This window comes from Rosa rugosa, chromosome 6, assembly GCF_958449725.1.
Source record: "Rosa rugosa chromosome 6, drRosRugo1.1, whole genome shotgun sequence".
NCBI lineage: Eukaryota > Viridiplantae > Streptophyta > Magnoliopsida > Rosales > Rosaceae > Rosa > Rosa rugosa.
The window spans coordinates 1,019,138-1,045,145 of NC_084825.1; the positions used below are offsets into that span (position 1 = coordinate 1,019,138).

The 26,008-nt window shown below is 38.3% G+C and overlaps 1 protein-coding gene and 2 long non-coding RNA genes across 5 annotated transcripts; 2 read left to right on the forward strand and 1 right to left on the reverse strand.

Annotated features, from left to right (window-relative positions):
* The first annotated feature begins 1,928 nt into the window (after window positions 1-1,928).
* Window positions 1,929-2,883, forward strand: LOC133718275 (uncharacterized). The gene is made up of 2 exons (XR_009850208.1): window positions 1,929-2,065; window positions 2,147-2,883. It is a non-coding gene; the product is annotated as an uncharacterized LOC133718275 (long non-coding RNA).
* Window positions 2,884-6,622: 3,739 nt separating this feature from the next.
* On the forward strand, window positions 6,623-9,343 carry LOC133717476 (uncharacterized). 2 transcript variants are annotated; one of them, XR_009849648.1, is made up of 4 exons: window positions 6,623-7,318; window positions 7,398-7,467; window positions 8,103-8,657; window positions 8,873-9,343. It is a non-coding gene; the product is annotated as an uncharacterized LOC133717476 (long non-coding RNA). The 2 variants fall into 2 exon arrangements; XR_009849647.1 differs by having other exon boundaries at window positions 8,103-8,186.
* Window positions 9,344-14,563: 5,220 nt separating this feature from the next.
* Window positions 14,564-18,887, reverse strand: LOC133714783 (S-adenosyl-L-methionine-dependent uroporphyrinogen III methyltransferase, chloroplastic-like). Of its 2 annotated transcripts, XM_062141038.1 has the most exons (6): window positions 18,204-18,887; window positions 17,844-17,921; window positions 17,682-17,751; window positions 16,513-16,790; window positions 15,054-15,213; window positions 14,564-14,969 (listed from the first exon to the last, which is right to left on the reverse strand). In XM_062141038.1, the coding sequence occupies exons 1-5, from the start codon at window positions 18,765-18,767 to the stop codon at window positions 15,064-15,066; spliced, it is 1,140 nt and encodes a 379-aa protein (XP_061997022.1). In that variant the 5' UTR covers window positions 18,768-18,887; the 3' UTR covers window positions 14,564-14,969; window positions 15,054-15,063. The 2 variants fall into 2 exon arrangements, with proteins under 2 accessions (XP_061997022.1, XP_061997021.1); XM_062141037.1 differs by having other exon boundaries at window positions 14,564-15,213; window positions 18,204-18,886.
* Between the last annotated feature and the right edge of the window lie 7,121 nt (window positions 18,888-26,008).

Sequence of the window (26,008 nt, forward strand, 5' to 3'; positions counted from 1 at the left end):
AGTAATGAGGAAATCATAAGTTTGGTGGGAAAATGGAGAATAATTTTCTTAAAATTAGGGTATTCAAACATTTTTTTTTAATAGAAATTGATATCATAAGTGCTAGCTAATTTGAATTGTTTTTTCTTTAATTACTTAAGTAAGCTAGCATATAGATGTTAATTTAATTTGTGGAAAATCATACAGTACGTACCTCCATGCAATTAACAGTACCGTCTGATGCATGAATCATTATTTCCTCAATAAAAACATGTCTGATGTAATAAATAAGAGAAAGAATCATACCACCCAAATATGTAAAACGTGTTTGCCATACCAACTAATTATTTGACCAAAATAAAAATACCAACTAAATATTTGACGAATAAAAAATACCAACTAATTAGCTAGATGCAATGTATATACGTACCGTGTATAAAACCCTCATATATATTAAAAAAAAAAAAAAAAAGAGGAGGCAATACTAAGGAGCCTTAAATAATGCATAATGTCCGTAATGTGAAAATTTAAAATATAATAATAGGGATTGAATTGACAACATTTTTTTTTTTTTTTGCTTTACAAATCATACCCATTTTTATGAGTAATTATCTAATGAACATGTACATGAAGCAGAGTTTGGTTTTTTAAAAATAGGATGTCAATTTCACACACCCCCCTCCCCTCCCCCACCTCCAAATAATTGAACTCATGACTCTAATTAGAAAAGAAGAACGTATAAAACTCGTTCTATCCTACATTATTCTTTGATTCTATCTATGTTGACAATTTTTGTCTTCTATTCTCTTTCTATTTTTCCTATTCATGTCGTTTTTTCGTATCTGGCATGAAAGTCCTATTTGTTGTCCCTTTTATCAATGGTTTTCTTTTTCCTTGCCTGGCCAGAAGTTGGAAATTAAGTGATACAATACCTCTAATAATGTAAAAATAGGAGGAGCATACTATCCTAATTCAACGGTATTGCCATCATATGATTTGCTCACTTTACCTTACACAAGATTGAATTATTGAATTACTTTTTAGGAAAAATGTCCATTTACTCAAATTTGATTTACACTAACTTCACTTGCCCAAACATCTTATAAGATTACCTATTTACCTAATAACTTACATATTTTTTACCCTAATACCCAATTAAGTTTTTTTATATTATTTTTTGTTTATTTTCGGGACAATTTTGCCTTCTCTCTTTTTGTCACTTAGAGGGAGAGAAGTCATTGGAGACTTCCCTGGACTCTGTTCAGCAATCGTTGGACTCTTGTCACCGGTCGCCTGAATCCGGTGACCGGCGACCGGTGATCGAAGTCCGACGATCGGTGACTGGTGACCTTAGTCCCTCGTCCGGTTGTATTGTCCTCCAATAAACTTTTTATTGCCCCCAATAAAAATTTATTGGGTTTTATTAGGGGTAACAAAAGTCTCCGTTTTTCTCCAGCAACCTCCAAACCGGTGACCGGAGTCTTCCGTCTGGTTTTATTCCCCCCCCCCCCCCCCCCCCAAAATAAAAATTTATTGGGTTTTATTGGGGGTAAAAAGTCTCCGGCAACCTCTTTGGGGACCTCCTGCAACCTCTCAACCGGAGTCCCGGGGCCAATTTATTGCCCTCTAATAATACCCAATAAATTTTTATTGCCCCCTAATAAAAATATATTGAGTTTCATTAGGGGTAATAAAAGTCTCTGGCGACCTCTCCCGTGACTTATAAGATCTACGACGACCTATTTAGGGACCTCCGATGATCGGAGTCTCGCGTCTGGTTTTATTGCCCACCTGCCATCGAATTCCTCTAGTTAAAACACTTGATTCAAAAATGTTGAGCTTAATATATAATTACTCTTACAATTGACCCATATTTTAATAGAATTTTTATTAAAAAAAGATAGTATAAATCAACAAGCGTATAAGTTCATGCCCAAATGTTAGTGTTAAGTAAACAAAAATGTTAGCTTCTCAAATTAGATGGTGATTAAGTAATACAAATATTCAAAATTCAACATGAACCGCTGGCCATGCCGTTTGGTTCACGATCTCCTCTTCATAAGCTATCTCCATATGCGGGTACAAGGTAACTCAATCCATTGTGTTAAGATCATTTTCTAGTTTGATTTAGTGTTGACTCTCTCTCTCTCTCTCTGTGGAAACACAGGTTCCTCTAGGAAGGGCAGCCACTGTCTCTTCTTTTGCTCCGTCCAACAGCTAGCATGTCTTCACAACGTCATCGTCGGACGGGGCTTATGATCTCCTCGCTGGTATGCTCTTCTTTTCGTGATGGGAGGCAGCTTAGAGGCGGAATAAGCACCTTGGCGTTGGGATTGTTCAACACATGGATCGTTTGCCGATCCGGTGCGCTTTGGACGAAGACGGTAGGATGGCGGCTCTATTAAGGTCAAGTAAAGGGATCTGCATGGTAGAGGTGAAGGCTTATGGTTGAGTTGCAGCGGCTTCTTCATGGTGGTGTGGGTACTGTGTTCATCTCTCTTAGCTAGGGGGAAGGGCGGTGGTTCCTTGTGCTTCCGGATTGGGTCGGACGTGGTATGCAAGCGACGGTGTATGGCGGCTGCTGGTTGGGTTTATGTTCATGAGGGTGGTGTGTTGGGCCTCAAGTTGGGCTTGCATGTTGCTAGGCTAGGGGGCTGGGCTTGACTTGTTAGGGCTCAATCTTTTAGGGTTTTTTAATCTAGTATTATTTAGGTTTTAAGCTAGCACTGTTATCTAGGGTTGCCTCCTAAGATTTCAAGAATTAAATTAAGACTAGTGCTTGGTATCGTTCTGGGACTTTCTCTAGTAGTGTCAGGTTACTGGCTTTGGTATTAATCTTATGATGATGTTGCATTTTAGATTGCCATAGTTATAAATTTGATTTTTGCCACAGGGCTCTCTAAAGATGGCCAATCCTGTCGTAGTCCTTTTGTGTGAGCTTTGTAATGTTATCTACCTTTGATATTAATAGATTGACACCCAATTTTCTAAAAAAAAAAAAAAAACTCAGCCTAATTTATTTCTTTCAACTAGATAACCTCGCCAAATAGTTAGGGAGCTTTTTCTACCTTAGCCTAGCTATATGGCCTTTCTTTGCATCTCATACTTTCAGCTAATTCTCTACACGCCACAGCAAGGAAAAAACAGACGTGAAAAAGATAAAATAAAAATTAAGTCTATATATTACTAATCTTTTTTAGAGATTAGGTAATAATATGACCAGGACAGTAAAATTCAGACAATAATGGTGAATTTAACTTAATTTAAAAATATTTACTACTCTTTTTTTTTTTAAAAAAAACCCCACCCCATTCCCACCCTTGATGGGGCTCGAACTCCTGACCTCTGAAGCCTTACCACCCCACCAAACACACACACCCAAAATATTTACTACTCAATCATGAACAAGTTTTGAAACAGTGACAAATTCAAATCACTCTACAGCATATAGTTTCAAAATTTCTAGTTTGTTAGATCACATGGCGTTATGAAAGGAGTCATCGACATAATCAAGTAGAAACACATGTGCTGCTTGTCATAAAAAAAAACAAACACAGCATGTGCTGCTTGTCAGAAAAAAAAACGCATGTGCTGCTTGTCATAACAATCAAATCAATACCAAGACATGCTGGAGTCGCAAAAGATCAGATTAAAGGTTACATCAAATCAAATCACACTAAAATTTATATATTTCTCAATTGTTCTTTTTTTTTTTTTTTTGAAAGGCAATTATTCTCTTATCTTCTCATAATTATTTTTTTCTATTTTTATTTTTGTTGATTTTACCGAAAATTCTGGTATACATCAAAGTATAACGTAGCCGTTCGTCTAATTCAACTATGGCATTGATTGGATTAGTCAGCATTATAATCAGCTAACATCGTAACAAAGTTACCTCTGCATGCGCTAATCGTCTTCTTCTTCTTCTTCTTCTTCACTGATATGCCAACTCCCTCTCCCTCTCCCTCTCTAGCTCCACTAGCGAGTCCTGAATGAAGCTCTGCTGCTCTTCTTTGAGGCCAAATCATAGCCTCCGGCAAACCTCTGCTCCTCCGCCATTGATTGCAACACAACAAGGAATTAAGATAACTCTACACAAAATGCTCATATTATTTGAACCCAAAATTAACATTTTTCCTGACAATGAGTGTCTCAGAGAATCCAGGCCAATATTGGTGGTCCAAGTTCTATATTTCCGGCAAGTTCAAAATATATTGTTTAGAGGCTAAATATAGTCTACTTGGAGATCAAGCAATCTTGAGACAAATTTAGACATTCATTGATTTACCGGTAATTATCAAGGATTTGATAAATAATGGTGAGTTGCTTGATTGTCAAGATTGTGCAAAACAGGAAGATAATTATGCAAGCTTCATGGCTCAGATTACATGGGCTATATATGTGCGTGCAAGTAATCAAGGATTGCACGGGTAAGGCATGTTGGGCGTGAACAGATGGTAAGGATATAATTATCCTTAATTGTATTTCACAAGGATAGATGTGCATGCCCAGAAGTTGTTTCCTAAGAGGCAATTACGTACGTTGCCTACAATATTGCTACGTCACAGAGGCAATCTTTTATTGCCTACGATAGTTATCAAGACTGATAAGAGTTTTGATTTGATCTAAGGCCAATAATTGTGGCCTAAAATATAGTATTGCACTCCTATTAGGAAGGTGAATCTGGAATAATTAAGTAACCTATATATATATAGAGAGGCTAAAGGCGAAATACAAAGACACAACCTCTCAATCAACTAATCACAACGATTATCAAAGTCTCTCCGGAGCAACCTACCCTTAACATCAGTTGAACCAGCGAAGCCAGGGTAACCCCCTTGCAACTCAGCGAAGCTAAAGATCACGCTAGGGCTGTAAGTAGGCTCGATACAACTCATGTTCGACTCGTATTCGGCTCGATTTTAGCTTGTTCGGCTCGTGCTCGTAAGATAAATGAGCCGAGCTTGGGCTCAATATTAAGCTCGACAAAAAAACGAGCCGAGCTTGAGCAAGTATATATTCGGCTCGTCTAGCTCGTGAGTAGCTCATATTTTCCATGAGTAGCTCGAGCTTGTTAAAACTCGGCTCGTTTGTTAAAGCTCGACTAATGAATATTTATACTATAAAAATATAATTTTTCTAATCTCAATTTTTCAATTCTTTTTATTATATTCCTTTTTAATTTGAAGAGAATCTGAAAATTTAAATAAAATATATTATAGTAAATAACAATACTTGTGCAACAATTAAATCAAACCCTAGCAACCACTATAAAAAGAAAAGAATTGAGATCGGGCAGCTATAAAGTTTTTATGTACATAACTTATTGCAAGCCTTTCAAAAAAAAAAAAGGGATAAATACTGGTTACTACCCTGTGGTTTAGGTCTAAAATCAATTCAGTCCCTAGACTTCTAATTTCATCAAAAACACCCCTGTACTTTCAATTTTGATCTAATAGGTCAAATTCGTTAATATTCTGCTATGGGTTCAACTTATAGTTGGATTATTTGATGAAAAACTTTTTATTTGATAAATTTCTAATAGTGAGACCCACTCCTAAATTGACTATACATGCCACCTCAACACTACATCATAAAACATAGACCATATATGAGCTACGTCAATAAGTTAAATGACTCAATTATCGGAAGACTAACAGATTGGACCTATTAGATCAAAATTGAAACTGCAGGGGTGTTTTAGATAAAATTAGAAGTCCAGGGACTGAATTGATTTTGGACCTAAACCATAAGGCAGTAACCAGTATTTAGCCCAAAAAAAAACTTATTGCAAGATTGTTCTTCCTCTAATCTTGTTTCTTTTATTCTTTTTTATAATATAGGAAAACTTATTGCAAGATTGTTCTTCCACTAATCTTGTTTCTTTTATTCTTTTTTATAATATAGGGTGATGAGGATTCAATGGAAGAAATCTGCTTGGAATAATTAAAGGTATATACACGTACTGAACAATCTTCTTACTTTCATAAAATCATATTGAACAAGCTTTTTTAAAGTTATTAATATATATATATATATATATATATATATATATATTTATATATTTTCTTTGTTTTTATAGATGGTGAAGATTTGCTGGGAGTTTTCATGGAAGGAAATCTGAAGATACAAATAACCACCTTTGAATCAATATGTCGTGTGAGCCCCCGAAAATTTTGTTTAATTTTAAAAGCTAAATTTTCGCCAATAAGATTTTCGCAAGGTGATACAAGTGAATGAATTGACTTTGGAAATAGTTTTTGGTGTCGAGACCACCTATTGGGCCTTATGATTTAGGTTTGGGCCGAGATTTCTTTCATTTGGGCCTAGAAGGTTACTAAAGTTCATTGAAGCAAAGATCGTCGAAGCAAATTTGAAAAGAAGGCGAATTGAGTTGTAGACTTGTAGTGACGATTTTAATTTTTAGTTCTAACGAAATCGAGTTTTAGGTTTAGGACGAGGTCGAGAACTAACTTAGGAAGTTTCCGACGAAAAACGAGTAAAAGAAAATTTACGAGCCCGAAACCGAAAGCAATCAGCTAAGAGAATCTCGTAATTCGTCGCAGGGGTAAAATCGTCATTTCACAGACACTAGTATAAATAGAAAACTTGGAAACCCTAAAAACCAAAACTCTCATTTCTCCCTTGCAGCCGCATCACTCTCTCTCCCCGATCTCTCTCATTCTCACCTTCTCCCTCTGCCAGCGCCGGAAACTCCATCTCCGGCCACCAGTTCTTGTTACCGCCACCACCAATCGACGCCGCACCCAAATCCGACCCAAGCCCGAGTCTCACCGTCGACATGCATCGTCTCCAGCCTCCGCACGGGTTCCTCGAAGCAGCGACGCCACTGCTCGTTGGCCTTCTCTGATTTCCGGTCATCACCTCGCCACAACGACGCCGTCGCCTGACTCAGCAAGCAACGAGGAGCAAAACCCAGAAGTTCTGCCACCCACCGAAGCCAGGACACGCTGTGCTAGCTCGCCGGAAACCGTAGCTCTGCATGTCGTCGTTTTTCAATTCCTAGTCATGTCTGAGTTACACGACCACCATGGATGAACCCAGCACCTCAAAGAGCATAACCCTCTAACTTCGACCTCCCATTCCGGCGAGAGCCGCCGTACGCGCCGCCGCTGTGCATCGCCGCCGGACTCCCAGATTTTCTTAAATAGGTAATTTCGTCGTCTCTCTCTTTGGTTAAAGCCTTTGGGTCTTTAAGAATCAAAAACCCTGATCTACTGCTCCTTGATTTGGAATTGAGGTTAACGGATTTCTGCATTTTGGAGTTTTGGAAAGGAAGGAGCTACTGCGTCAGTTTTTGTTGAGACTGAAAGAAAAGGTAAGGAGTACTCATAGGTTCTGTTTTGAATACAAGTATTGGTGAAGAGATGGGTTGTTAATTTTGTTATGCTCGTTAGGTGTTGAAACTGTTGTCGAAGGTGGATTGCAGCAGCGACGACTTGATTCCCAATCTGGAAAAGAAGAGCGGTAAGGGTCTGGGTATTTTAATTCTCTACTGCAGTGGTTTGTTTGTACCGATTGAAGTGTGGTCGTGTGGGAATTACTTGAAGGGAAATTTGGTATTTGTTGCTCGAGTTATAGGTGGTGTTGTTGAGACAAGTTTGGTTTGGTCAGAAGTGTAGAGAATTGGTCTTGTGAATTTTATTGATAAGTTTGTTTCCAATATTGAAATATGACATAGGAATGAAAGCGGTGAGTTGATCAAATGCATGAGAAAAGTGGTAAATAAGAAAGGACCGGTTTTGACAAGTGAATTAATTTGTTGGGAATTCAATTTAAAGTTCGTAAAACACTTGAAGTATTCTAAACCTACCATATCCCGGAATTACCGAAGGATAAAATCATTTGGGAATGGTGGTTGTTGCTATTTAATTTGCTTAAGGTTTAAAAGCTAAATGAAATGAGGTCAAACCGGTTGACCGAAACTTTAACATGGAAAAAAAAAGTGTCATCACCATCTCCCGAATGAGCTTACTACGTTAAGTGAATTGTTCGGGAATGGTTACCATTAAATATCGATTCAAGTTAAATTGATAACTCATAAAGAAATTAAGCAAATGAGTTATGAATTGAATACTTATCGAATTCAGTTTTTGTTAAAGGACTCGAGTGTGTGCACTTGGATTTGGACACATGATCGAAAGTCGGGAACGAACCCGAATGTGGACGAGCACTCCAATTTCCAGGTAGGGTGAGCTGTCCCTTCCTTGTTAGAGGCTTTTCGTTATATGTGGAATGCTCTAGTATAATATTATGTTGCCTGCAAGTACGTTTTTGGTTGTTCATTAGTCGATGCCTCGTGATACATGTGTTTTCAGAACTAATAATTGCAAATTGTGAAAACCGAGGCTAGACTTGCATGTTGAGATACTGTACCCTTGTATGTGTGTACTTGTGACCTGAAAGTGAATGGGACCTAGACGCGTAGATTCCTAGGGATCCCACGGTGTCGATAACCGTGAACCTCCGGAGGGGGCCGTGCTCCTATGTTTGTCGAGAAAAAGTGAGTATAGACAGTGAACCAGTCATAGGAGACTCAGGGCCAGGAAATGGACACTTTCGCTACTTGTAGTCGGAAGTACTACAGAGTAGTTGGCCGGTTCTCGTACTCAGGACGAACCAGGTCGGTCACTGATTTATTTTACTTTAGCCGGCAGGTAAGTATCTCGGAGCTCCAAGTGTGTGAAGCATACTGCACATGTTTTATAAAAGAAAACAAATGTTTGTGGTTGCCACTTTTCTTAAAGCATTTTTCGATAAACGTGCACAATATTATGTAGTAAATATTTTCAAGTATATTATTTTTCAAACCTAGCATGGTTGGGTCGGCCCCTATTGGGCATGCGAGGACGAAAGCTCACCCCTACTATAGTGTGCAGGTTTCGAGCATGTGGTCGGGAAGCGTACAGGGGAGGCACATGGCACGGCTTGGCGCATTTCTCTTTAGTTTTATCAAAAGAAGGTTTTGGTCCTTAATCGGATTTTGTAGTAGCTTATTTATTTACTTTTTATTTATTTCCTACTCGTTTACAAAAATTCCGGGAGACCCGTAACCCTGGGGCGCGTCTCCCATACTTGTCGTTACTTAGAGATCAGTTTTATTTTCCAAATTGGGCTCCGATCGCAAGCCCAAAACTCTTAGCCCATTTCGAATTCCGCTTTTGAAAATGTGTTGTTAGGTTGCTAGAATGATTTGTCCAAGAAAGTGTTTTGTAAACCAACAACCTAAACTCAAAAGGCCTTGCGGTTTCGGGTTGATGAGCTATCGAGATGCCATTCGTGACATGTCGATTCCTCATTGGCTCGGAGTCGCGGCGCTGTGGGACCCCCTCTCGGGTCACTACATGTCGAAGGCTCCATTCTTATTTAATTACTTCAAGTGCAATTTTGAGTTGGATTCATCATTTTGAGTTTATTCTAGACAATAAAAGGTATTTGTATGATAGTTAGACATCAAATTTGGATTATTATTTTAAATTTTCTTTCTATCTTTTTTATTTTTTAAATTTAAAGTCAAATGAGCCAAGCCGAGCCTATTCAAGCTCGAGCTCGTCCAATAAATCAAACCGAGCCGAGCCTAGCTCAGGCCTAAGAAAAATATTCAAGCCGAGCCGAGCTTGAACATGAAAAAGAAAATTCAAGCTTTAGCCCGGCTCGAGCTCGATAAAAAACAAATGAGCCGAACATGATCACCTTGGTATTCGCTCTGACTCGGCTCATTTACACCCCTAGATCACGCTTTAGCAACCTTGTGTTTTCTCTTACTTCCTGGTGATTGCTCTGCTTAGTCTGCAAAACTAACTATCGACTCGGTCCCAAGAGATCACACTCCAAGTCCTTATCCGCAAGGCAGATAAAAGAACCCTGTGACAAGGTTGGTGCTCTCCTTGTCCACAACGTTTGGTAAGAAGTCAGGTCAAGGGATGCCTCGACGACTACACCCTTGGTGTTGGCATGCTGGCGCATCAAAAGAGACAGTTTGCTAGCCGAAACCAACATACAGGGCTGTTTCCTGGTTTCAAGGACAAGGTGAGCATACAGGGAATATGTGCTCGCAAAGTAAAAGTACCATCTTTTCTTGGCCAAATTCATGTGGCCGCAAACTTACGGATATATGCAACATGCGTTGTGCAGTGGCATTAAATGATTAACTACAACATGTTCTTATCCATTAAGGACAAGAGAGGCTTTAATGATAAGCCTGATGGTTTGTATAAGTAGATACAGAGGCATGATCATAATGCCTGAGCCACATAATTATTCTTAATTCACTCAGACGCAACGAAGGAATTACGTTTTCCATTGTTCTTGATCAATTCAGAGAGCATTTCTTCGTGCCTGAGCATAAACTTTCTTGGAGAGCCGCAGCGAAGTTTCTTAGTACCAAGGAGAAGGCCTCGTCTCTTATTCTAGCGGCCTTGGTGTTTCAAGAAAATAAAACAGAAAGGCCATTGTTCTGTCAATAGCCTAAGACTGTCAAGGATGGCGAAGTGCTTTGGCTCATGTTTATCTCACTGACATGGGAGATGTGTGACAAGTAATTAACTACAGGCCTAATAATGGTTACAGAGGCTTGAGCGTTTTGCTTATAATCTGTTCACGCTGGGGGGCAACAAAGCTGGCGAAGAAGACGTCGCTCCATGACAAAGATGCAGAACTTGAAGAAAGGTATCTCTTCCCCCCAAGTTGATGATACTGCTAAGAAGTGGACAACTTTCCAGGTTCTTTATCCCATATGTTGCTTTGCAGTTGTACTCCATTTATTGTCAAAGCCTATGCATAAAATCATGCTACTGACCTATTGAGGAAGGAAATGATTTCTCCACTTTCTTTTGGGAAGAGGCCTGAGTTATATAGCCCATTATATCTGAATCCAAGTATGGGGGTTTTAAATATTTTGGTTATTCATAGTTGTTGACAAAGCCTAGTTTTGCTTTGGAAAGTTATACATAGGCTAATAAGTAGCCTAGTCTAAGGCTGCTGCACGACATGAACAAGCTTAGCTAGATAGGATGCTAACTCGATTTAATCTCTGCATGTTCTGGTGATGGCTATTCATGGTTAACGACCTTCAATAAAAGACCACATCACAACAGCTTAGGGGCAGCAACTGAAAGCATAAATGTGGTATCTTGGTTTGATTGACAGAGGACAGAACTGGAGGTGCAATTTCCTGACAGAGGACAGAACTGGAGGTGCAATTTCCTAAGCATTACACGACTGAAATGCATGTTTTCTAACATGGGGCATCGTGTTCTTATCAAGAAAGCATGCAAATCAATAATCCTCACGACAATGTTGGAATCGAGAAGAAAAGAGGCCTTGGTTTCTTGGCCTGAAACATCACTGGCCTATAGGCATTTCAAGTTTCTCAGCTAATTAATGATCGACTTTTATGCAATGGAATGCATGGCGAAGAATTAAGCTGAAGTTGGCACAAAGACATACATTTTGCATTCACCAAAAGGAAATAGTGGAGGACGCTCCTTTATCTTTTGGAAGAATGAAGATAGAGTTGGGATAATGCAAGAAGGGCAGGCTATGGTCCATTTGGCTGAATGTCTGCTGAAAGCAAATTGGTACAAGTTTTATTGTGACTGATCACCACAAGAAGCTTGTAGTTCTTGGTTATGGAGTCGAAGCACATGGATACAACGAATTAAAGAAGTTTCAACTCTACACAAGCATGAATTTGTCAATCAGCTCAGTGCACTACACAACGTACCGCAAAGAATCAAGTCTGGAAGCATATCAGAGAGTGATGTGGCTTAAGGAAAGAAAAGCCTGATTGAGGCTTAATGAGCTAATTGGCTAAGAGCTAGCTATCAATAACTGTCAAAGCCAAAGGTGGTTTTGGAAACTCACTATGATCAAGCTAATTTATCCAAAATACAAGTGTTTGGTCATCAATGTGCAAGGCCAATACCTGTGGCCTTTTTATCGTGTTGAAACATATTGGAGCTGGACATGCCTTATAGCAAGCCTTCTGTACTTAACAGCAAAGTTCACATTGTCATAACAAGTTGATGATCATTAGTGGTGATGCAAGTTCCAGGTACTTATGTTTGCATGATTATAGTTGATAATTAAGTGTGCTACTATTAGAATCGTCCAGCAACATCTTTATTCGTCAAGGTGATTTAGATTGTGGCATTCTAGCTTCACGGCCTATTTAGAGGCCTATATGGGATCAGTCAAGTGATTTCAGTTTGTACTTATCATTAATGCAAGTGGCTTTAAAGCGACGTTACTGACTCAAGACCTCTTCAGTTAAGACTGGGACCTATGACTTTGAGGTCTGGGGGGCAATGTTTGAACCCAAAATTAACATTTTTCCTGATAAGGGGTGTCTCGTATGAGAATCCTGGCCAATATCCGTGGCCCAAGTTCTATATTTCCGGCAAGTTTGGAATATATTGTTTAGAGGCTAAATATAGCCTACTTGGAGATCAAGCAATCTTGAGGCAAATTTAGATATTCATTGATTTACTGGTAATTATCAAGGATTTGATAATTAATGGTGAGTTGCTTGATTGTCAAGACTGTGCAAATAGGAAGATAATTATACAAGCTGCATGGCTCAGATTACGTGGGCTATATATGTGCATGCAAGTAATCAAGGATTGCACGGGTAAGGCATATGTTGGACGTGAACAGATGGTAAGGATATAATTATCCTTAATTGTATTTCACAAGGATAGATGTGCATGCCCAGAAGTTGTTTCCTAAGTGTGTTTGGATGAGGGAAAAAATGATGGAATTTAATTGAAAGTGAGGATTTCATAATTCCTAAAAGCCAATTCATTTGTTTGGCATTATCAGATTAGAAATTTTAAATTTCTCCGTGAAAAAAAATAAATAAAGGAATTCATTATTTAAATTCCCCACTGTTAAAGTAAATCCAGAATATGTGTCTGGCCCAAACTCTAGGTTACTTGACCTAGTTGTAATAAAGTTATGATTAGAGATATTCTCGGAGATATTCATAGATATCCAATTAATTGTACGATTATCTTTCCTTGTACAACTCTGATTCTATGTCTTGTAATCCTCTATATAAAGAGACCCTTATTATCAGTGAAAGTATGACTCAATTCTCTCCCAATTCAGTTTTCTTGAAACACCAACTTCAATTTCTACCAAAATAGGTATCATTTACGAATTCCTTTGCAATATTCAATTTTTATTTCTAAAACAACGCTTTTTTTTATTTTATTTTTTCTATTTGTTTTAAACTTTCTTAATTTATTACACATTTCAAATCCTAAATAGATACAACCAAACAATAGATATTGCAATTAATGAAATTTTAGATTGATGGAGTTAAAGATTCTATCATTTATAAATTCCTATGGATTTTATAATTTTATCATCCAAACGCACCCTAAGAAGCAATTACATTGCCTACAATATTGCTATGTCACAGAGGCAATCTCTTATTGCCTACGATAGTTATTAAGACTAATAAGAGTTTTGATTTGATCTAAGGCCAATAATTGTGGCCTAAAATATAGTATTGCACTGCTATTAGGAAGGTGAATCTGCAGTACGTAGCCTATATATAGAGGCTAAAGACGAAATACAAAGACACAACCTCTCAATCAACTAATCTCAACGATTATCAAAGTATATATCCAGAGCAACCTACCCTCAACATCAGTTGAACCAGCAAAGCCAGGGTAACGCCCTTGCAACCCAGGAAAGCTAAAGATCATGCTTTAGCAACCTTGTGCTTTCTCCTACTTCTCGGTGATTGCTCCGCTTAGTCTACAAAACTAAGTATCGACTCGGTGATGCAAGAGATCACACCCCAAGTCCTTATTCGTAAGGTAGAAGTCCTTTTCCGCAAGGTAGAGAAAAGAACTCTGTGACAAGGTTGGTGCTCTCCTTGTCCACAACGTTTGGTAAGAAGTCAGGTCAAGGGACGCCTCGACGACTACACCCTTGGTGTTGGCACGCTCGCGCATCAAAAGAGACAGTTTGCTTGCCCAAACCAGGAAACAGCCAAACGCATATTTCCATTAATTAATTAGCACCTTCACAATCGAATTTTTCAAATACAAAAAAAAAAAAAAAAAAAAAAAAAAAAAAAACCCTAATTGGCTCAATTTTTTTTTTTCTCTCCAAAATTGCAGGAGTGGCTGGGTGGAATCATCCGGTTTTGGACTTTAGAGCGTTAAGACCCGAGGACAATCGATCAATACCTTAGACTCCTTTGTTTTGCCTATTATGTTCTTTAGTTTCAACTTCCTCAAGTGCGCGGTAACCAACGAAGAAGGAACCACCAATTCACACATGACCATGAAAACCTACAGAGTTCGTCATTCAGAATTAGCTGACCAAACAAATTTCAAAATGACAAAAACCTGCTGCAGCTAACCCTAGTTAATTTAAGAACATGACCATAATTCCATGGAAGTTTTATTTAAACTGATTACCAACTGTGTAGGCTTCATCAATATGAAACTCGTTTCCAGAGCGTCTTTTATAGTTTTATGTATGGTTCCAAATTCACAAAGAAAACTATTGATGATTGTGATATACAAATGGAAACACAAGTCTCTACTGTTAACCAAAATCACTTGAACGAATCGCAACATCAAATGAATGAAAGAATTTGCAAAAATTTTCATTCGTCAACATGACTCAATCAAGGCTCCTATTACACGTCTTGTTCCACCTAAGAACCCTTATGCTAATACCTAGGTTTAGATTGAAACAACCTCAGAACAAAAGGCTCGTTTTTTCTGTCTGCCAGTGAACAAAAACCCAGCTCCCTCTTTCGCTTCAGTGCATGAAATTCATTCTTCCCGCACAAGGAAGCATCAAACAATGTTCTAGCACAACCCAGCACTGTTTGTAAATAGTTAGCTCCTCGAAAATGTATCTGCCTCCAAAAAAGAAGCAGCTAACTCACTTCAATCTTACGCAAGATCATCGTCCACCATTCAAATTGATTTGAATTTGAGCTGGAAGTCCAAATTATGAAAATTATGAGCATTGAGCCAAATTTCTGAAGTCAAAGTGGATGATGAAGGTACTTGTTGCATTACTCAATTGTGTCTATATGGCTCCGACAAGAGCAGCCACTTCGTTCAAAGTATGTGGCCACAATGGTGAAAGTGCAACTACTTTCCCAATGACGATGAGCGTTGGTGATACTAACTCTGCTAATGTAATTTCATTGGCAAGATCCTTCAGTTCTGCAAAGACCTGTATGCATGCAAAGTCAACAAAATAAATCAGTTAGGTTGACTGCAAATGAAAATTGGAAATGAGCAAGCTGATTATGAGTATGCAAATGCATCCAACTGGCTAATTCGGTTGACTGTAAGCTAAGAACGGATTCCCTTGGGAGGATTATCAGAATATAATAACTACCCCATTCAAGTGGCTTGCCTTTATTTATATATGCACATAATATTTACCTCTCTTGCTTACGATTATTAATATAGACTTGTTTACTTTCTACTTCATTTTTTATTTTCTATCAGCCTATTTCCCATTGAAAATTTTTCAACCAGAGAAGGAAGCTACGCTTTTATTAAAAACCAGGAAGGAATAACATCAGGGGAGTAATATTTCTAAGCATATTGGAAATATGTGATTTTGATTGCCAATGAACTGCTTAATTAGTACCGTATTATCATTTCAAGAATAATTAACCGCTGTTGGAAGCAAAAAAAGAAAAAAAAACAAAAACACACACACTTTGCAAAAATGCGTTGCATCAGATGTCTTTTCAATCAACAACATATTTTTTATTGTTTTCATAAAATGCAAGCTTAATATCTGATAGTTAGCTTTTGTTTCAGGTTTTTAGTCGAGAACTTCTACAAAGTTAATTTATTGTGACTGGTGCAATGACAATATATAGATGAATTGGCAGCTGCATATCTAAAACAAATCAAAGAATATGGTATAAGTGTATAACTACTGATTTTCATAAATTTTTTTTTCTTTCACTAATGATTTTGATACATCAATTGGTCAACTGCATCAAAGCATGCATCTCTTTTACTATTTTTTTACAGATACAATTACTTTGGCCTGAAAATGCTCACTTTCAAGAATCAAACCACAAATCCATGACATACTTAAATCTTGGAACATTTAGGTGTTGCTGAAGGCAATTGCCCAAATCTACAACAAAAGATAGACAATGGGTGGCAAACAATCTTTCCAATGAAAGCATCATGTATAGTTCCACAGTTCAAGAAAAATGTCTAAGCAAAAATACTTAATTTGACTTGGGTAAAGCTGATTGCTAAACTTCTCTGAATTGTTGAATGACATATTCACTGTCCATGACAGTCCTATCCTATTTGCCAGAGATGATATGTATAATTGGTGAGGGGCATTTAAATATTTCCTACATGCAATACACAAAACAGAGTTCTCCCAGGCCATCAGTTTAATAGTTAACAAGAGAGGTCTTAAGAATAACTATGATTAGGTAAAGAGATGGACACAGTTCGAATGCAACAGTCTCCAAATGAATGAACATCTTACCATGCGCTGTTGAGGTGTGGTCCCTCGCTCAACTGCAACAGCTGGTGTTGTTGGTGGCAGACCATGATGGACCAACTTTTGAGCAAGAGAAGGGAGAGTCGACAAACCCATGTATACCACCAAGGTTGAATCAGGGTCAGCTGCATTCTCTGCCACAAAAAGAGGATCGGTTCCTCCCTTCCTGGAGTGCCCGGTCAGAAATCTTACACTATTTGCAACACCTCTGTGAGTTAATGGGATCCCTAGCTCTGCTGCTATCCCAGAAGCAGCAGTGATACCTGGAAAGGAATAAAAGAATTTGATCATATACACAAGTCTCCATCAGGTGATCTTTTTCGCTGTCTGAAAAAAGCTTCACTGTTCAAAAAATCATTTCAAAGCCAGAGAAGGATGCACAATTTGCTAAATCAGAAAATAGCCAGATCCTAAATGGAATCCTTCTGCCTTATAGCTAAAGGCAAACTGATGAAGACTCCCTTAGTTTTCCTCAATGGAAAGTAATCCCACATGTTAACTGCATTACCTTGCCATTATATTTTGTTTATCTGTTTATTTTATTTCACTAGTGTTCCCTTCCCCTGCTTGGAACTTAAGGGCTTCCAGTATTTAGGAATTATGAAGAGACTTACACCAATCTTAGGTTCTTTCTTTATATAACGTAGAGGCTAGGATTTTCACTCCTTTTTAATAGGAAACTTATATGAAAACAGGAAGTACTATCAAAATGAGCCAGCAGTCCACAGAATATGAAAACTCTACAACTCTTTACAGTTTAACAGGATATATAAACCATGATAATCAACAAACACCATCAACCAAAAAGTACACAAAACAAGACCACCAAACTGTAAACAAGCATAGACCTAAGAAAAGCCAGTAGACAATGAGGACAAATTAAAATTGAATCAAAACAACAGACTGTAAAGGAACCACTTGAAGGGAAAAAAAAAAGTCTCGCTTCGATATCAATTGCCACTGCTGACAATGTTGGATATTCCGAACATTATAATTGAATTTTTATTGATGTTTCTTCGGTTAGATATTGAACATGCTCACTTTGAAAGAAATATGTAACTAATGGAGCCACCTAAAGTTCATGACATTCAAATATTCTCATAAAAAGGCTCAACTAAATAACAGAGTTTACTAATACTGATTCATTATTGTACCTGGAATAACTTGCACTTGAATTCCTTGCTGTTGCAAAAAATCCATCTCCTCTCCACCCCTTCCAAACACCTAAAGACAAACAATATGTTTCACTTTAAATGTTACAAATTCCACAGTAAGGAATCGCCATAACTTTTTGAAGATAAAATCTAAAAACTCACCAGTGGATCCCCTCCTTTTAGTCTCACAACAGTAGCTCCAGCTTCAGCAAAACTCAGTAGCAATTCATGTATCTCCTCCTGAAATGCGAACAAAACGATCCAATTACTTAACGGTTCCACAAAAGCCCAATTCATTAACCTTAACATCATTATCACAAAATGAAATGTTTTAGATAGAACTCCAATGCAATTCATAAGACTTTACAATCATTACCACAAACCCAAATGCCCGATTCACTCAGTTACACAAAGATTTAAAATTTACGGTTGGGGAGCGCACCCAATTAGAAATCAAAGCAAAAAATATGAAATTTGGTTTTGGCGAAGTAGAAGAAATGGTGATAAAGATTAGAGCTTCACCTGGGTTCTGCTATGGTACCCGGCAGTCTTGCCCACATAGACAAGTCTAGCATCAGAGGCAACAAAATCCAACACATGATTGGACACCAGCCTATCATACAACAATAAATCAGCACTCTGTACAACTCTGACAGCCTTCAATGTGAGGAGTTCAGGGTCCCCAGGGCCAGTGCCGACCAAGAAGACATTGCCAGGCCCACACTTGCCTCCTCCTCCACCACACCCTCCTTCCCTCTCTCTCTTCTCTCTTAGCACCTGAAGCAGCTTTCTCAGCTCTGGTAGCTGCAAAGCAATGTCATTCTGCCTTGTGAGATCAGAGTCAGCATCAGCATCAGTATCAGGAGGGAGAGAGAAAAGAGTGGGTTGCTCCAATTGGTTATTGTATAGCCACTGGTCTCTCTGGTACCTCTCAATGGAATGCTTCTCTGTAAAAGGAGAAGTGTAAGAAGGGGAGTTGTTGAAGTGTAGAGAGCAAATGGGTTGAGGGTTTAAGGAATCGGGTTTTCTGAAATGGGTGGAAGACAAAGAGGAAGACAGAGATTGAAGCCTACTGACAAGAGCCATGATTCAGGAGGAGGAGAACTAGTGTTTGTGTTTATGTTTATGTTGCGAATATAGCATTGAGGTCGGGAAGAGCATTAATGGAGTTCTGAGTAGGAAGAATATATGCGCACATGTGATGTGAGACTCTTAGAGAGACGAGAAGGCGAAATTGGTTTTGCCTTTTGAGGTTTTGAGAGGGGCACTTTTCCCCTTTGGTAATGTATTGGGCCGTCTTTGCTCACATGGTACATTCTTCCTCGTCCCAAACTGTTGTTCCTTTTTTATTATAGTATACTAGTATAGGGCCTTTCCCCACCCACGGGCTAACTGACCTTTTTATTCTCATTCCTTTAATATTCAAAAAATAGTTTTGGAGTTGTTACCAGAGGGCTCTCGAAAGGCATGTGCATCGAGGAGATGGGACCTTTTGGGTCGTTGAAGAGTCTTCAGAAACTATAAACGGATTGTTCGGGTCTCAATTTCATGGTGGTGTTGTTCAAAACGACGATGGAGGAAATGCTCGCGCCGCCTGAGCTCAGTTAGTAGATGAATTGGCTCAACTTGCCCATAACAAGGCCAAAACTAATTCCGGGTATCTCTAAATTTTTGTGCTTTCATTCACAATTTCCAATTGTTGTTGGCTTGTATTGATGGTATGGTAACTGAAAGAAATCTTGGGCATCTGTTTGTTTATATAAAGGTTTTGGTTGCAGCTGGTGTTTGGGCAGCTCTCCAAGCCTTTCACTAATGTAATTCTGTATGGCAAAGAGTGTGATTTCAAGTCAACCCTTCAGGCTCCACGCATTCCTTCTTAATTTTGTAATCCAATCCAATTATGTAAATGTATAATCAAATGATTGGTCATACCCTCAGTTGGATATTGACTCATGCTGAAAATTGCTTTTGTTGCTGTTTTCTCTATGTGTGGGCAATGGTGGCTACTGCAACAACGCTTGGCCTTGAAATGTATGCACCAATTCTCCTTTGTTTGCACCTGCATTTGGGCCAGAATTTAATCAATGAACTGATATTCACCTCATGACTGTAATAGGGGACTGTCGGATTCAATATTTGGCTTGACTGTTGTTTATGCAGGCATTGTGATTTATGATGCCCAGGTATTAATGTTGACATGTCTCTTTCTTTCTCTATCCATCTTTTCCTTGATCCTATTAAATTGATAGGTTTACATATTTTGATTAATAAAAATTTGAGCTGAAATAACTGTTTATGATTACTGAATTTGATGTATTTGACACTGAAAACAGCTTAATTCTAGCAAAACTTGATTTGTGTTCAATGGTAGTATATTGTTTTGAAAATTTGGGTTCGTTTGCTTGACAGGATTTGCGGTTCTAAAGTACTTGCAATTTAACTGTTGGTTTTATGAGGTCTGATTAAAGAGGAACAAAAAAGTGACTGTCTACTCATTGATTATTTTAGCATATGGGATTATCTGCTGAGAATGCTCACCAACATAATGTTGATGTTACAACAATATACGAGCAAATTAGCTTTTATCTAATGGGGTTTAGTCCAGAACTTACTTTTAGACGGATGACAGAAAGGGCACCAACACATTAGAGTATTTCCTGTCTGACAGTCTAACAATCTGCCACATAGCTTCATTAGGAAGGATATATTTTACTTGCTTATGAGATAGTGATGATACAAAATAGGTCGTTTCAATTAGTTAGAAGTATTAATGTGAGCGCATGCTGATTGTAGATTTATACTCTGCAAGTTGAGAGGCTGCATAGTATCTCTCTGTTCCATCTTAGTCATCAGGAAACAGATGCTTCAGAATACTATGCAAGAACAGATACAGTACTAGTTTTCAGGAGAAAACAATCAAAATAAAGAAAGATTTTATCTTTTTGTGAGACCAGTAAAAATATTGCATTCTTCTTATTCGATGCTGATGATAGAGACCTTTATTCTTTCTTGGAGCCTCTTCTTCTGCTTGTTATTAGGATGTTTAACTGTTGGCATGCCTAGTTTAAACCTGATCAAGTGCCATTCTACTGACAATGATAGATAGGGCAGTTCTGTGCTTTTGAAATCCATACCGCACCTTGCCAGTATTTATACTTGGTGAGAAGTTTATGAATTGTGAATGGAATGTTTGATAAATTTTTTCTGGCCGTGTTTTGTACAGTTAACCATGAATGTAGGAAGTTGTCCTCGGTGTTGATGTTTCTGATTGAAAACCTATTCGATTTAGATTTCTCCTCCTATGAGCATATGCTACAACAGCTAGTGTGTAGGATAGAATAAATCCTTTTCTAATTTATTTTTGGTTATGCTTTTCAGTGATTTGATATACGGCTTTTTGCTTGTTTTGAACAAGCGGTTAACAGAGATGTCTCCACCATCTCGACTGTTTTGCAATGTAAGCATTTCTGAGGTTTACCATCATGCTAGTGATATAATAAGCTCTGCACAAGAGATAAAGATATTGTGTTATCCAAAAGCTGCAGATCTAGCACCTATACTCCTTCACCTCCAACTAGGAGCCCTCTCAATCAATTGAACTCCATAGAGTTATAAACACATTGCATGCTATGCTTCCATTCATATATTAGCACATATTCATACTTATGATCATATTATATTTTTTCTATTATACATGTCTGGTTAATGTTTTGTATTATCAACAGAACTATTACAAAATTTGGTTTTGCCTTTAAGTACTAATAGTTAATTATATTGACTAAACACAGTTGGAGGCAATACATGTGAAGTTTCTCCACTGGAAGATGAAGATTTATCGTTACTGTTATAGTCCGTTTATATCGTTTTGACACACTTTCTTTATGAACTTCGTAAGTATTTTTTCTTTTTCTTTTTTTTTCTTCGGGTATACATTTACTTTTTGTCTTCTATAAGATGTAAAGATCCAACATCTTGAAGCAAGCTAGCTTTGCTGAGCAAGTAAAAGAAATGCATCACTTTCAAGTTGACGACACAAACAAATGTTAAAAATTCCAAAGTTTACTATATTAGGTTTTCTGGCAATCCATTTAACCATTCGTTGATAATGCTTGTGATGATGTGATATGTAATTATGATACCCAGAGATGGGACGGCCATGAAGGAATGCAACCCGGGGACCAATTTATTTTTTTCAAGGTTATCTATGGATTTATGTATGGATCACATCAACTGTATATGCTTATTTTTTTAGGATTAAATTTAGTTTAGTCCTTCAAACTTTAGGCCAAACATCAGTTTGATCCCTTTTTTTTTTTTTAATCAAACTCATCCCTGATCTCTCAAATTGTATCAACTTCGTCCAAAATTTGAATTTGACTCCGAAGATGACGTCATGCGTTGAGCTGGAGCCGACAAGAGGTCTCACATATCTGATTTTGAACCCACAAGAAGGGTAAAATGGACATTTCATATTTAATCTAATTTCTAATTTTTTTTCTCTAATTTTCTCTATTTTCTTCTCTCTCTCTCTCTCTCTCTCTCTCTCTCTTCTTCCTCTCTAGATCGACGACCACGAAACCCCTTCTACCACCTCCACCTCCACCTCCACCTCCACCTCCACCTCCCTTCGATCTGAAGCTCCACACCATGCCGTCTCACTCCTCGTCCTCCTCCTCGATCGGAATTGGTGTCGTAGGCACAACCTTCTCTCTATCTCCCCAAACCCGATTAAAGCCCTAATTTCTCACATTCATCCAATTCCATCAAATATCACCCACGGTTGGTTTCTCCATGACCTCCGAGTCGAGCTCAGGCTACGAAAACTTCGACCCGAAGCCCAACCAGATTGCAAAGTGAAGGAATCGAGCGAGGGTTTGGGGTGTGATGGAGGTGGTGGTATTCTGTGGGCGAGGATCGAATCGGAGCTGGAGGCCGACGGGCCAGCGAGCCCTAGTAGCAGCGGTTATGCCTGCAGGTGGGGTTCCCCTGACCTCCGATCTCTTCCCTTTCGATCGCCACCGCAGATCTCTGGTCCATCCTCAGGTAAACAATCACAGAGACGTGCTCTGTTGGTTTTGTTATCTGTTGGGAACTCTGTTGTTTTGGGAGGCCTGTGATTTGGATGTGCCCAGAAAGAAGAGGTTTTTGGTGTAGAGAGAAGATTTGGGGGCCGGCCATTTCGGTTTGTTTGAATTTCTGGATTTTGCTTTTAGATATTAGTGATTTGAAGTTGGGCTCATCTTACGATTTTATTTGGATTGGATTAAGTTTGCAATTTTGATTTTGGGAGAAGAAAATGGATATGATGTGCAGTTAGGGAGGGGGCGGTTTTGAGATTCATGGTGGGTAGTGGGAGCTTGTGAGCAGAGATTCATGGTGGCCGGCCGGTATTCATGGTGGCTGGTAATGAGAGAGAGAGAGAGAGAGAGAGAGAGGAGGTTTCAGATTTGAGTGGGGAGAGACAATAAGAGAAAAAAAATTAGAAATTAAATTAAATTTGAAATGTCCATTTTACCCTTCTTGTGGGTTCAAAATCAGATATGTGGGACCTCCTTGTCGGCTCCAACTCAGCGCATGATGTCATCTTCGGAGTCAAATTCAAATTTTAGACGAAGTTGATGCAATTTGGGAGATCAGGGATGAGTTTGATTTAAAAAAAAAAAAAAAAAGGGACCAAACTGATGTTTGGTCTAAAGTTTGAGGGACTAAACTGAATTTAATCCTATTTTTTATTTACTACTTCTAGTCCTTGCAATGAATCTTGTACATAGTTAACCGAAACATTTAAATGTTAATTATTTATTTTATATGAGGCCACATTTTAATTGATCGCTTAACATCTTTAAACTTTCGGGATTGGCAATGAGATCACAAAAATTCTTTACAATATTCACAATGGGTTAGAACATACTCAGATTTGTTATGAACTCAACCAAATGGGTGATTTAGAAATTTGGTCGAGATGAACTTATGTTAATTTCAAGGAGTACGTAGTGACACTTTATTAGTCAGTACTTATTCATACATTTGAAAAGAGGAAACAACAAAATCGCGTACGACATTAAAGAATTCTATTCTTCAAAACCCAAAAAAGAAAAAAGAAAAAAAATCAAATAATAGTCATCCAAGTAATAATTCCTGTCTTCAGGCTTCAGCTCCAGCCATGAATGAGTTGCAAGTATGCGGACGATCCAACAAGGCCGGCAGCGGAGAGAGAAAGCCAGCTGCCGACCTCGTGAATTAAACTACTCCATAAAGCAGCGGACCATATGTTCATCACAATTCACGATAGTACAGGAGTATAAGCTAGACAGTTAGCTCATGCCCTTCTTCAGATGCACTACTGTAAGTTCTTAATTAATTGATGATCACAGGCGAGAAATGTATGAGTTATGGGGGAAATGAGAAACTATTATTGGAGCTCCCGACGATGATGTGGATTTCATAGATTTACTTTTTCTGGATTCGTTTGAAGAGGGAGCTTTCGCAATGTAACTGGTATTTCCTGCATCATCGGAAACTTGTGATGATGATGAAGGAAAGAAGCAATTTAGAAGAGCTGAAAGTTTGGCCATTGGTTATAGTGTTCAAAACTGAGGGGGTTCTGGAAAAGAAAGAGGCGATCGAGGCTTTACGGTACTGTGAGATCGAGAGCTCGAGGTAGATATAGATTTGATGGATGAGGTAATTTCTGTTTGTGTTGGTTGCTCTAGCGATGGCGTCAACATATTTATAGAGATGGATCGACCGAGATACCTGCTAGCTATAGCTTGTTTATTTGAGGACCATATGCATTGTAATGTACACATTTATGTTTTTAGGGTTTGCTCATGTTAATTTCTCTCCACTTTCATGTGTAGTTATCCGTAGTTGCTTTGACTACACCAGATGGACAATATCAACGCGTATATATACACCATGTTTTGTTAGTCAATTGCTAACAACTAATTTAGTAAAATAAATTTGACTAAACTAACCTAGCTAATAATAGCTATAGTGACATCATCTATGTGCAGATTTTGTATATTATTCACATCTCTTCTATTCTATATATTACACTTAATTTTGTGATGCTTATTGATCAGAGGCATGAAAACTCGACAAGCTACAGTCCTACAGATAGATGCATGGTAGCACTGCACATACAAAAGTTGACCTTTAATTTGGTTTTCTCTAATTTGTACTGAATTCATCTTTGAATTAACTTCTAAGAATAAGTCGCAGTCGCTCCTTTTTCTATGCGTGCTTCATTCTAACAAGTAGTAATGTATGGATTGACTGATCAAAAGAAATGCCTGTGAACTTCTAAGAAGCTAGGCTTTCGATCAAATATCAGAACGTGTTGATTTTTCCAAGATTGTGGCGTCTATTATATATTAAATTTTTATTTTGTTGAGAATAGTCATTGTTATTAGACGAGTGAGGAACCATCAAAAACAAGGAACGTTCAAGAGAGAGAGAGAGTAAACTTTTTCTTATTTTGCGCCGTCCGGTGACAAGTCTTGAGGCTGTCGTCGTGGGACAGACCGGTCTAACTTACAAGGGGAGCGGCCGGGTTGAGGGGCGTAGACGGGATCATGTTGGGCTGGTGGCTGGCCGGCTTGGGGTTTCCAACTAGCTAGATTGTTTTCGATCTGCTGTGTGTGGTGCGTTGGAGATCTGCAGGTATTTGAACCTATATTTGGCAAGGCTCACGTGGCAGACAAGTGAGTCTAGCCCACAACGAACAATGAATGACCGCGGCATATTAATGATTGACAAAGTTAGTTGTCAGCTTCATGACAGAAGATAACGTGTTCAAAGAACCGGTTACTAAGTATGGAGAAATCAAACCACGAGTCATAATGAATAACCGCGGCTAAATAGCCGCAGCGTATTAAAGATCTATAAAAGTTGATTGTCAGTTTCATGGTAGAAGATAACGAGTTAAGGAGGCCGTTACCAAAGCTTGGAGCAATCAAAATGCACAATCAAGAAGCGGTTTTATGTTGGCGTGAGTTATGCCATGTAATTAGGATTGTGAATATTGTGTATTATTAAGATTATTTCTGTTGTAATTAGTTTCCTAATAGGTCTTGGAGTATCTTGTATAAATACTCCATTCTTGGAGAAGGTAAATATCATATCAGAAAATCTCAAATCTCTTATTCCTTTGTTCTTCTTGACTTGGTATCAGAGCCGAGATCTGTTCGGACTCGGTTTGTTCTTTCCGCTGCGAATATAGGGTTCTTTTGATTCGGTCCTTTTTTTGATTTGGTTGAATTGGTTCTTTTAGTCGATTGATTCTCTTGCCTTGGTTCTTTTTGTCGAATTGGTTCTTTTGCTTC

Bases quoted from the DNA above. Each gene is read 5' to 3' on its own strand.
- LOC133714783 (XM_062141038.1), bottom strand. From the start codon at position 18,767: ATGGCTCTTGTCAGTAGGCTTCAATCTCTGTCTTCCTCTTTGTCTTCC. The intron at 16,791-17,681 runs GTACAATAATGA...ATTCCTTTCCAG, and splicing joins TCAAGTGCAAGTTATTCCAG to GTATCACTGCTGCTTCTGGG. The intron at 15,214-16,512 runs GTAAGATGTTCA...GCATGCATACAG, and splicing joins CCACACCTCAACAGCGCATG to GTCTTTGCAGAACTGAAGGA.